The following is a 12,811-nucleotide window of genomic DNA, read 5'->3' as shown; positions in this document are numbered from 1 at the left end:
GGTGTCATGTATTTACATCTGATCTGATAAAGCAATCTGTGATACATTCAATTGTAATGCAGCTGTCAAGAGTTCCCATCAGTTTTGTGTGGGTTGTCCAGTTACTCTGGGAGACTTGAGAAACAGGAATCTTATGTGGATGTAGATAAGGTGCGATAAGGTGGGGTAAGTGGTCCACCTAATCAATGCAATACATAAAAATCATAACAAAACATAGGGATACTTAAACTGACTTGTGTTAGAAAATAAAAGGTGGATTTGTCTTCTCAGTGTCCTCTCATTGATGCCTTACGACAGACTCTGATGTGCGATTAATACAGCACTTTGTGGGTAGAATAGACAATTCATCCCCAAGTCTTTGTTGCTTCAGATATATTTATCTTCTCACTGAGCACTTAGATCTACCACAGCATTTTCTTCACAGGCTATTGTTTAAAAAAACACCACCAGAGGACTGAACAATGTGTTTGATGTTAAAAGCTGCACTTACTTTTAAAAGGGAAAATAACCCACAACAGTAGAGCAACCCCATTTACAGGAATTACAAGTGCACACTGTATACAGCCCTCAAGTCAGTAATACAGACTATATGGGAGGTATGTAAACATAATATAACACCTTAATTATGCACAGCAGCATATTTGGGGGTGTGTTAAAACTTACTTTACATTTTAGAGTGAAAATGACTCTTTAGGGCTTTCACTCCCCAAGTACTAGAGCTTATTACTACAACACAAATCTGATATAATGGCAAAACAAAATATGTAAGGAAAATATGGGTTCAGGTGAGGGGAGAAAACATAACTCTGCAGTACAGATGAAAACATGAAAAACAGCAATTTCATTTCAATTGTTTATTAAGATATAAAGCAGGCACATGAATATAAGAAACGTGTGCACTAATAAGTCAGCTCTCAATAACAAAAAAATCCACTGCAAAATAGTTTGATCGCACTCCAGATTCAAATCCAAACTCTAATACAGCAAAGGACGAACTGTGAAGGAAAACATACTGAAAAACACTTGAAATACTCAGTTCTACAGTAAAAAATTTCCACCTGTCAAATATCCATACTTGCCCATCCTGCTGTAGTTCACAAATGTCAAACGAGCAAAACAAAGATACAGCCCCAAGGCCAAAGCAGCAGAATTTCAAAGCCTGGCTGTACACCAATGCACCACTATGCAGCAGAGTGCTACGTTTGACTGGACAACAAGCTGCAGAGTGTCCTCCCCGCAGTTGTTACCTGATGTGAAAAGAAAAACGTTATCCTGTTTCATTTAAAGCTCCAACACCTGGCTACTTTTTGTAGGATTTTTATAAAGATTGTGCATGACATAACAAAATATCGATTAGTGTTTAAGCCAAAGGACAAGGAACACAAACAATAAGGAGAGGTTTAAGTCAGTGGAGTCTCATCCTTTCCTCGTCTACCTCTAAGCCAAGAGGAGGAAACATATTGATCCCTCAGTTTGGAGACATTCTCAGATTGTGGAGGTGTTTGGTCTCATTGACAGTTAATGAAGCTTGTCGGCTTTGGAGTATACCGACACATGGTCTACTCATTGTTTAGCCCACTGGGTTCTCCCAGACTCGGGAGTGTCAAGGCTTCTTAACAAAGTTTGACTGGGTTAATCTGTGTGCCTTGAGTGTAGGATCAAGGACCTGTACCAGTCATGTAGCAAAACAGAAGGATGAGAATAATTCTCTGTCACCTTTGGTTTGCTGCATCATGTGAACATGAAAAAAAAAAAGAAACAAATAATGTGAGATGCTTAAATTATTAAGGAATGACATATACCAGTCCAAATGTTACAGAGGGTACAAATCATTAATTATACAGCACTGAAAGTAGCGTTTAAGATCAGTTTAAACTTATTTGTTTATAGTGGCATAACAATGTATACAGTTAGAAAAGAGCAGGCACACATGGAAATATTTTGACTTTGATTCTTTAAGGCTGAACCAAAACATATCTAAATGTTAGCTTTTAGCCCAGCACATCCAAATGAACTACAATTTTTGCTCGAGTTAAAATAAGGCAGTTCAGATTTTGCATAGTTTATATTAGCAGTACAGAAGGTATTTTGCCATAATCAAACATTATAGTGTAAAACAACAGAGTCCCCACAGTATTACTATAAAACTGGTTAGAATACAAAATAATCAAAAGCCTCATGGAATTCATTCTCATAACATTTATGAAATCCACTCCCTTTCCTCCCATAAACATGAAAGAAAAAAGGAAATATAAAAAATGCCTTTGTCCAGTTGATTTCCCTCTAACTGTATTTTCCAGATAAGAGACAGTTAATAGTACAAACTAGAGCACATCTGAACTCATGGAATAGAAATGAGGCAGTGTAGGAATTTAATGGGTCAAACAAACAAGCTGTCTATGCAAAGATAGAACAAATATGTTAAAACCTTTTTGATAGAATGGCAAGCTCAACCTACATATAAACTCATTGGTCAATATTTTGTGTTCTCTTGAATCAAAAAGTCTAGATGCTATCCATGGCTTTAAACTCGCTCAGAGCCTGCACAGGGTTGATATGTTTCTTGTGAGAGGATCTCTTGACTCTGTTGGTTTGGCCGTCATCCTGCTTCTCTCTCTTCACCAGAGGTTTCTTCTCCGGAGCTTTCATCCTCCATGAGATGGCTGGCATATTGAGGGACTCCATGCCTTTGCTCTTCTGGTACTTGGTAGATGCAACATAGGAGGCCTTGACAGTGGACACCACTGTGTTCATCAGGTTCTTTGCAGCCTGAATGAGGGACATTGCGCTGTCCAACTGGTAACACCAAAGAGACATGAGAAAAGAGCAGAGAAACAATTAGCCTTGTAAAATGGTGAAAGCAAAGCCTGTTGTTTTAATTTACATCCTTTCTGAATTCATGTTGAGTGAAAGTAAACAACTCTTGTCCTTCTAATATAGTCTTGTTTTGTACTGCAAGTTTTCCAGGGGAAAAGCAAAACCAAAGTGATTGTTGTGAAGAATTAACGACCTTTCCAAGTTTGTCTGGCATACAAACAGATGTGAGAAATTGGAGAATATGGAAAAAGGTCACACCAATTTAATCTCCACAGTTTAATAGCCTCAGAGACACTGGTGACACTTGACTGGAACTTTTGGAAGCACACTGAGCCCAAGAGAAAGGACAGAGGAATTCATTACTTCCTGCACACAGAGGCACTGTATTTTAATTAACATGACTGGCGAGTAAGTAGTTAATTAATGCTTAAGAGGGTTTGCAAACACTGGCCTTGTACAGTGTTATCCTAAGTGGTAAAAATTATAGGAAATATTTGGGCAAAATTAGTCCTTTCCAGCAGAGAAACCCATTATTTCTGTTATCTGTTTATACATATATGAAATATAAGCTGCAAATAACAGTGAAGAGAATTAATCATTAACTCATGACAACCAACAGCTAGTGTCTAGTCTTGGTATTTTAATTTATTTGGGCAATACCAGATAATAAAAGTTTAGATAGTAGTCAATAGATTTTATTGATTTATTAATCTGTCTAGCTGAGAATGAAAGAAAAAAAAAAAATTCTCAAAAAAAAAACAAAAAAAAAACAAAACACAGTTCTGCTTAAATTCATTGTTTCTCACAAATGTTGCTAAGTGTGTATCCTTGAGGCTTCAGAAAGAGACTGCTCTGCCTGCCTTACTTTACATTTTTACTCTTTTTGTCAATGTTTTTGAAACCTGCACTGTTTTCCTGCTAACCTCTTTTACTGGCGCGTTGCTAACTTTGAAACTGCATTACTGCCACCAGCTCCGCCAGTGTAGTGTACAGTTAAAATAAAGTAAAATAATGTTTGAATAAATGCTCATTTCAACAGCTTAACTGCCCTTTAGTTACTGTGGGGCCTTTGCATAATGATGATTGCAAACTGTAGACTGTGTCTGTGGTTAAAGTGATGTTAAACTTACCCCCGAGACAACCAGCTCTCCTCCCAGGTTCTGAACCTCAGCCTTGACTTTGCTGCAGATGTTGAGCTGGTGGCAATACAAGGCAATACGCTGCAGGTAGGCGAGCAGGTCCTGCTTACAGGCTGAGTCTGGGCACTGTGAGAGAGAAAGACAACATGAGTCAACTAATGTGCACATCAATTAGTATCTTCACACAAAAAGGATTGTTTATTATAATACTAGCTGCTTGCAGGTGGTACAATGAATCAATTTTTGTCACTTATTCATTTACTGCTACTACTCAATCTGAATATTTATGTGATTCAACAGACACCATGATCTTGCACTTTATCAAGATGAGTTAGTACCAGTCTGACAGGTAAGGTAGACACCCACATTAGGGACGTGCTCAGAGCCAAAATGACAAACGCACGCCCACAACCTGGTAGATTGATAACTCATCTTCACAGGGTTCAGCATGATCAAGTCACACAGAATGCAAATTCTATTAGGAGGCAAATCTTGCTGTCAGTCAATTACTTTTAGGTGGTGGTAATAATCTTTAATAAGTCTTTTTGGAACGAAGTGTAAACAACAGCCCTGTACACAGTTAAGAGATGTTTTCAAAAATTAAAACAGGTGAAAGTCATCATCCTAGCTGTCAGTAATCTGGATTCTTGTGACAGAAATGTTTGAGAACACTCCCTCCCAACAACATCAGGTATAAAGGTGCAAATAAATTGCTCAGGGCTGGAAAAGCACTGCAACAGGCGTCATTAAATACAATTAATCATTAGAGGACATACGCAATGGATGTGAGGTAGCTTAAAAAATGAGGCAAAAGTATTTTTTAGGCCATAGATTCAGTACTAAGTTGAAAAAGCCTCTTAGTGTTGTTTCCAACAAAGCATAGCAATATTGTCAAAAGTCAGCTAAGAACACAAAAACAAATACATTGGAGCCATAAAAAAATCCATCAACTTCAAGAAATCCAATAAATTCTCATAAAGCCTACTTCAAAGTAGCAGCATGTGAAGAGCCCCACAAGTGCATCTCATTTAGAATTGGCAATCTTTTTGAATTATTTCATCTCATTATAATTATGCTTTGCTCTACCTTGGAACACCATTTCCAATCCCTTTCCTAGTTTGCTAAACAAGTCCCTTGCCAGCATAGTAATTAGGCCACAGTACTTTTAGCTACACCCTGATAGGGCCCTGACGCTGTACAGCAGACTATCCGAGTGACCTGACACACAGAATGGTATGCCAGCAATGATCACTACACGGTTAGACTGACTCTGTTACAGATAATCAGAGGCTGGCAGCTTTTCACATCACTAAACTAACTATACCTGTGAAAAGCACCAGCGTGACCATGTGAGTGAGCAATGGCAAGAGAAAATACTGGCTTAAAACACCAGGATTTGCAGGTGCCTGGCTGTCTGAAGGAGGAGTCCATTGGCAGCTGTTAATTCTGTGTGTAGGGAAAAGGTGAAAGGGAGGGACTAGCAGCCAATATTTTAAATGATGGAATCTCTACAGGCAGTAGCTGGCGAAGTCAACTTAAGTACGCAGTGTGTTTGCATGGATCTAGATGAAATGGAGAGGCATTTTGTTTGTCTGTTTGTTTGTCTTTTTTTTTCCCCCACTCTTCAATAATGGCTACTACCACCATTAAAGTGGACTAATTCACAGACGGTGAGGAAATCCATGTTTGCTTTTCTTTTTGCAAATGGAGGAAGAGGAAACATATTTGAGATTGTAATTTTTGGACCCTTCAAACAGACTAGGACTTATGATGTGTCTAATCCTGCTGAGCGCGACAGTATCCCTGGTGGGAGTGTAGAGCGCTTTACTGAATATAGTGCACTCACTCCCAGACATACAGCCATGCTTGCATGCATTTACACACCAGCCCAGCCAGCACAGCTTATTCATACACAGCGCACATCAGTATGTGGGAGACTACAGCCAAATAAAGACACAAAGAAAATTTATCAGGAACACATCTTTTCACCACACATACAAAACAAATCCACTCAACTTATACACATGATCACAAATGAAAATATGACACAAAGAAACAACTAAACCCATTGCATTCTGTCTTTCCTTATTGAAAGCTTCATAAATACACTGTGACAGTATTAACAAAATGATCTGAGCTATCACTACCATCCACTCCTGATTAATAGAATGATGAGCTAAGTAGAGAGGAGGGAAATGTAAGAGTTGGCATTCTATTAAAGAAAGGTATGCAAGAGGTGATTAGGGGAAAGGGAGCTGGAGGGGATGATCATCATACAGGAGAGAACTAATACATGGCTGAGAGACTGGAGAAATGGGAGAGGGAGGGAGGTGAAAAAAAAAGAGGAAAAAAAACCAGAGAGAAATAAGTAGTTGGAGAAAAGATGAGGATGAAGAGTGAGCCAGAGGGGAAACAGTATGGAGGAGTAAATAAGGGGGAGAAATCCAACAGGGGAAAAGGGACGCAGACAGGAGGATTCAGCTGTAGTTGGGAGGGGGGTATAAGTAAGTAACAGAGTGTGTGTGTGTGTGTGTTTGTGTGCGTGCGTGTGTGTATGTGTGGATGCACACATGCAATAGCAAAGACCTGGGATGAAGCTGAATGCAACAGCCATGCTAATGAGGGCTTGGGGAAGTATTCAGGCGGCTGAGAGCAGGGCACTGTGAAAGCATCACTTGTGCTCATACTCAGTTCAGCTGCTGGCTTCACTCAGCACTCAGGAAACTCTGTAAGGCTCTGACTGTGACATGTGAATACATAAGCTGCACAGAGAAGAGATAAGAACACCTTAGATTGTTTTGGAAATGCAAACAAAAGCACTGTGTCTGATTATCTAAAGGGGTATTCACAATTTGATGACTGTGTTGGAGGCTAAAGCCCCTCACTGACCTTCACTGTGCTGTATTAATGCTAGAAACCAGATATATCAGTGAGTAGCTCATATTTCACCAAGAAACCTTTTACATTCCTGCTTTTACACATAAATAATTAATAGAGCAAATAACAATTAATAAATGGGGCATGTAATGTAGGTATTTGCTCAACTTATATGTTAATGTATGTTCAGGTTGTGCAAACACTATAAGCCAGCAGTTATGCTGAAAATCATATTTAAACAAGTCATTTCCCTTTCACAGGACAAGGCTTGCTTGTGTGAAAAACACAAGACCATCATTCTTGTTCCCACTGAACAATTCTCTCCTCTAATAGTGACTCAAACCATTATTACTGTAATTTTTTTCTGTCTTGTCTGAGTAGTGCGGTAAAATGTCCCTCATGCCTGTGTGGCCAGTTATGGAGTGGGACAGTTAACCTTGCTTGGTCAGCTACTATTGAGAGATGGCAAAGCAGGAAGAGAAGCACTGGAGACTTTATCACACAAGTCTGAATACCTTTTCAAGGCAAACTAATAGAAAAGGTAAGTCACCATCTTTTAAGAGGAGCCAAGAGTACAGGTAGAAATGTCAATGATTCTTGTGTAGTTGTTGTTGTCCCTTCACTTCTGGCTTCAAGTGCCTTCCCAGAAAATAAAGATGAAATATCACAGTTGTGTCAAAAGACAGTAGATCATTATTTTAATTAGCTAATTCTCTTAATCTCTCAAGTAACAATGCTGTATGTGAGTTAGTATATTCCATATTCATGAGGGTCTCACTTTGTGAGTGTGTGGCTAGCGCTTCCTTTATTTTGCATTCCTTAGCATTTCAGCTGTTGCTCTAGTGAAGGGTCAGAGCTCAGTGCAAACAAAAGCAAAAATCCCCAAAATAAGAAAAGCAAATGAGGCAGTAAGAATGACAGAGCAGGATGTTGAACAAAAGGATCTCACTGTGCTACGTGTTGGGTAATGTCCATGATATAAATGATGATCAGGAAGGTCAGGTCCCATCATTGGAAATGTCATGCAGTTCCACTGAATTCCATTATACAGACTAGAGACAGAGGTAGAGCCACTGTGCTGCTGCTGCCCAGCACTGACCTTTCAGGAAGCATCACCCAGAGGAAATGCCAATTTCCAATATTTACTGACACGGCAGCATTCTAATGTGCGGCTGCCAGCAACCTGTTGGGGAGTGCCACAGGGCAGTGTACAGAGAGGGAGCTTTCTGATACGTTTTTGATTAAATTGATACTTATACTGTTCTCAGATCTAAGCAAGCAATTCTGAGTGTTTCTGCGTGGTGTCTCTATTGACGGGACTTTGCATTTATCCTCTAGACTTCAGCGTGGTTATTGGAGTGCCAGAGAATGCTAAGCTATTAAATTCTTTTAGTTATTTAACCTGTTCCATAAAGCTTGTATTTAATAAAGCTGAGAAACTAAATTGAAAACAAAAAAAACTAACAAAAAAAAAACACACAGTCTCATTTCTAAAAGTATACTGATACTGTATACTACAGTAACTATGCCTCAAACCTATAAATCACCCTATATCATAATGTTCTGACAGCCCAATTTGTTCTCCTGCCACAGTTTAAAGACAAACTCAAACAAAAACAAACCTTAATTCAGGCGAGCTAGAGGGTGTGGTGCTGTGGCTGGGTTTTCAGAGCTCAAAGGAGGAAAAACACATCCAAACCCTTACACCAGCCAACACCTTTCACCACATGGCTTTACTTCTCTAACATTAAACACATCTACCAGGGGAGAAAACAAAAATCTGACATTTGTGTGCCTGTGTGTGGTGGAGGGTTGTGGATAATTAACTGCCATTACACCTCAGAACTGCCATGGGGGTTGCAGAGATTTTTATATATATATATATATATATATATATATATATATATATATAAAAACTGTGTTCTGTGTGTCACAGAGAAAAACAGTCTGAGATCCATGGCAAAGTTTAAGGAGATACAGGGGATAAAGCACTGGAAAGACCATTCTGTTACTATAAGCAGGAACTGAAGTAGGAGGTGTAGGGATAAGAAATGAACAATTCCAAGCTGTAGTCTGCAAACACTTCAAGATGAATAGACTGTAACATAAAAAATGTTTAGTATATTAAATGTAAATTGTAACTTGTGAATAAGTTGCGGATAAAAAGGTAGCAATTACTGAAAAGTATAAATGAAGACAGAAGTGAGGGCTTCAAAAGCGCTGGGGGAAATGAGATTTAAAAAAATCTTGAGCACCTTCCTATTCCTATTCACGAGACATGTGCTGAAGTTGTATATGTTAAGAGTTTTCTGTGTACAACCTAGTCATGGAGCTTTACAGTTAATGTGCTGTACATTAGATTTCTACCGTCTGTTGCTTATTATATTACTGTTGATGGCTAAATATAAATCTCCCATGGGCAACCAATATCAATCAAGATCCATTTCAAACAGAATGATGATAGCCAGATCTCCTCTGCTCACTGCATGTGCTAAAAAGATGTGCCATGTTTGTGTGGGGCCAATTCAATCACACTGGCACTCAGGAATGTTAATGTGACATTGAAGCAGACAGAGAGTCTGGGTATGACAGGAGAAAATCAAGCTGGGGGCAAGCCAAAAAGACCCACTTTAGAGGTAACCACAGGGACCAATTAAATGGCCCTCATCAATTTTTAATGTTCATGCTGCACCTGTCACTCAGGCATTTCAATGTAGCACTTGTAAGCAAAACTGATAACTTTAACATGACTGCTACAGAGTCGGTTAAGTACAAGTTTTTGACATTCAGACATTACTTTTTCTTAGCCTGACCCTTTACAGACTTTTGTTTGCTGGCTGCTCCAAAAACTCAGATTTGCAACTGCGGGTTGAAAGAGAAAGACAAAGGCCTTTCAAAAAATGTGTTCAATAATTATACTCTATTTAGTCTGCCCCAATCATATTCATCCATTTCTCTGTGTGAAGTGTCAAAGGTCCTGTCCACAGGTAAGGAACCAACAACTTTGTACTGCTATCTCAATGTTTGGCTGTTCTTCTGTTGCTTCTTCTGAATTCTCTACCTCCAGGAGCTCTTTGGTTACAAAAGGTAGTGCTTTCATGGTAAAACTTTAGGATAGACAAAAAAAATCCATTAAATCACTGAATTATCATGGGTAAATAAATGCCTTTCAAAACAATCTGAGTTTATACATTTTCTCAACCAGCAAAAAACATGGGCTTGGTTGGGCTGAACTGCAGTTGGCTGAGGGCTGACCCTTGAACTGCTGAGCTGAGAATTTGTGGGTTCTCTGGGTGATTTTGCCTCTCCACTGCAGGAGGTAATTTACAACCCTGTCTGCTGTAAAGCATCTAGGGCCAGAGCTGGGATTGTGACCAGCAACGGAGCCCATGGATCACCATAAATCTCCACTGATTGAATGCAAATTGGAGAAGTACACTATGTATGTCAGTATACATCATGAGAATAAAGCTTGCACAACAAACACACACACAGCAAGCACATGCCCATTCTCTAAATATGCAAGCCCTTTTTTATGTGCATGTGTTTGTATGTGTACGTGCAAGTGTTTATGTGGGGAGCGGGCAAGCAGCAGAAATTTATGGGCTACATAGTGGCTAACACATTTGCATTATAAATCTCAATTACATAGCATTATTTGTTTACCAGCCTGCTCAGATGGAATTCTCATAAGGTGCCCTGCAGAGGAGGGTCATAAATTCTTAATAAACTGCAGTGCAGACCTTTGTATGGTACTGACCTAAATCCTGCAGCTCATCTCTGCACTACACTCATTTCTTTAAACTTTAATAAGGCTCTATTACACATATTTAACTGGTTTTCAGAAACCCCAAACTAGACCATGTCCACCTGCACATTTCTGTATAACACAATATGCATGTATTGAAACATGTCTTGACACAGTCCTGCAAACGAAAATGCAGGGTAAGATGCTCTGCTATCAGTCTGGGACCATCTGCCGACGTGTTTTATATAAGGAATAAACCCTCATGGGCCCTTCAGGCCAGAGGCACAGAGCACAAGTGATTAATATGCCTAGGTTAATGAGCAGTCCCAGCATTGCCTTTGCTCCTCTGACTCTCTGTCAGTGTGTGTGCATCTTGGTGGTGACTCACTTAGCTACTGCTGCTGGAGTATGTACACTATCCAACATGCCATGCCTTTGCTGAAAGTGGGCCTGTGGCATCTCCTGCTTTGTTGGAGATATGGCCCTAAATATAAACTGCTGTGTAAATAAATAAATAAATAAATAAATAAATAAATAAATAAATAAAAAGCCACCTGGCAATTATACTGCTAATTAAAAGGCGAAGCACTCTTAATGGATTCATGTCTCAGGAGGGATGTTCCTCTCTCCACACAAATACACTGCCCCCTCTTTTTACCTTTCCTATCTCACCAACACTCTCCTCCCCTCTACCCCATGTCCATCCCTGGGTGCCCTGGCTGATGTGTTAAGGGTGAGTGTCGCCTGGTCTGCTAGTGTTTTGGTCTCTGCTGAGAGAGAAAGGCTAAGAGGGACAGCTGGATGGGTTCAGAGGCTGGAGGGGTCCTCACTCTTGGCAAAGACTTATGTTCCAACAGCCAAAGCTCTTCATTTATTCATACTTTGAGTGCTTCAAACCCCAAAATCCCATAATAGTGTAGACACACAAACATACATATCGGCAGAAACAAGTACCTACAAATAGTTGAGGATGGAAGAATTAAACAGGCACCCAGATCTAACACATCCATACACATGTGCCTGCAGAGAGGCAGGCCAATCAACAGACATGTGTGTATGTTGGCATATACACATACAAACACATACACACGCTCACACGCCTACACAGTTGCCCATCTGTTTTCTTTGGGGGATTACACTGTTTTCATTAAAGTGAATAAGCATCTTCAAAAGCGGCAGTGAGGCATAAAAAAGTCACTTTCCAGAACAGCTTATTCCCTGTTCAAATGATTCGGATGCAATTAGGTCAGTACAGGTAAGACTCTTACTTTGTGATGGACGTGGGCCTGTAATATTAAGGATCTGAGGGCACCTTAAATAAAATATCAGACGTGCAGGGCTCTTGGAGGCCAGCACCTCATTATGTCTGACTATGAGGGAGAGATCTCTGCTGAAAGCTAAATGCAGATGTTTCCAGCATGCGTTGGCATAATTGAAAAATCCCCGGTTGTGCAGAAAATTGGACAAAGGTAACCGATATACCTCTTCTGCCCCTTTTAAATCTGAGTAAAATTTATGAAGAAATGTTTCATAAGCAGGGTTTATTTTTTTTCCAGTACGTGTGAAATATACTTCACATGTGCCCCAGCAGCCCTAACACATCTCCTCTCATTATGCGAACAACTGGTAGGAAAAAAAGCTATGACATAAAACTACATGATCCTTAAATCAATTATTAACCACTGCCTTGTGTAGGAAATGCTTGACTACTTATTGTACAAAACAGACTTAAACAGATTTATGCATTTAAGCATTTAAATCCATATGCTGTAGTCATCTCTGAGAGTCAATTTGAATGAACATGTCATTTAGCTTAACAGACTTTATACCGTTACAATGTTTTGCCAGAATGATATCTGTAGAGATGTCAACAAAACCAGAGTAAAAGAGACTGACAATGTAATCTAAATTGAAACCTTACAGCAAACATCTGAAGTCAGTGTGTGACTTCCTGAGTGACTGTGTTCTTGGACAGAATTGTAAGAAACCCATAAATGGTCCATCTTAACCACAAAAGCAAGCTACGTCTTCACCAGGGACGACCACGTCTTGTTGCAAACATCACAAACTAAAGTCTTCCGTGATTTAACAACAAAATGTATACATATTGTAGACACAGAGGCAATAAGTCTCTGCCTATAAGATGGCACATGAATAAGTTGGGGGATAAATCATGTACAGTGTCTCCCTGAGGAGTGGTACAGTTCAAGTATTTAAGTGAAATATGAGG

General features: G+C 39.5%; 1 protein-coding gene across 1 annotated transcript in view; it reads right to left on the bottom strand.

Annotated features, from left to right (window-relative positions):
* Window positions 1–839: 839 nt before the first annotated feature.
* ctnna1 (catenin (cadherin-associated protein), alpha 1) overlaps window positions 840–12,811 on the bottom strand; it is a 76,391-nt gene continuing 64,419 nt past the window's right edge. The window contains exons 17-18 of the mRNA XM_071458612.1: window positions 3,948–4,082; window positions 840–2,796 (exon numbers count right to left, since the gene is read on the bottom strand). Coding sequence (XP_071314713.1) covers window positions 2,506–2,796; window positions 3,948–4,082 — 426 coding nt within the window. The 3' untranslated portion in view covers window positions 840–2,505. The remainder of the gene's footprint in view (window positions 2,797–3,947; window positions 4,083–12,811) is intronic.

Source organism: Trachinotus anak, unplaced genomic scaffold (assembly GCF_046630095.1).
Source record: "Trachinotus anak isolate AG129_WGS33_773 ecotype Australia unplaced genomic scaffold, CSIRO_AGI_Tana_v1 ptg000021l, whole genome shotgun sequence".
Taxonomy (NCBI): Eukaryota; Metazoa; Chordata; class Actinopteri; order Carangiformes; family Carangidae; genus Trachinotus; species Trachinotus anak.
Note: the sequence above shows the minus strand (reverse complement) of the source record. Positions and strands in the feature narration are given on the sequence as shown.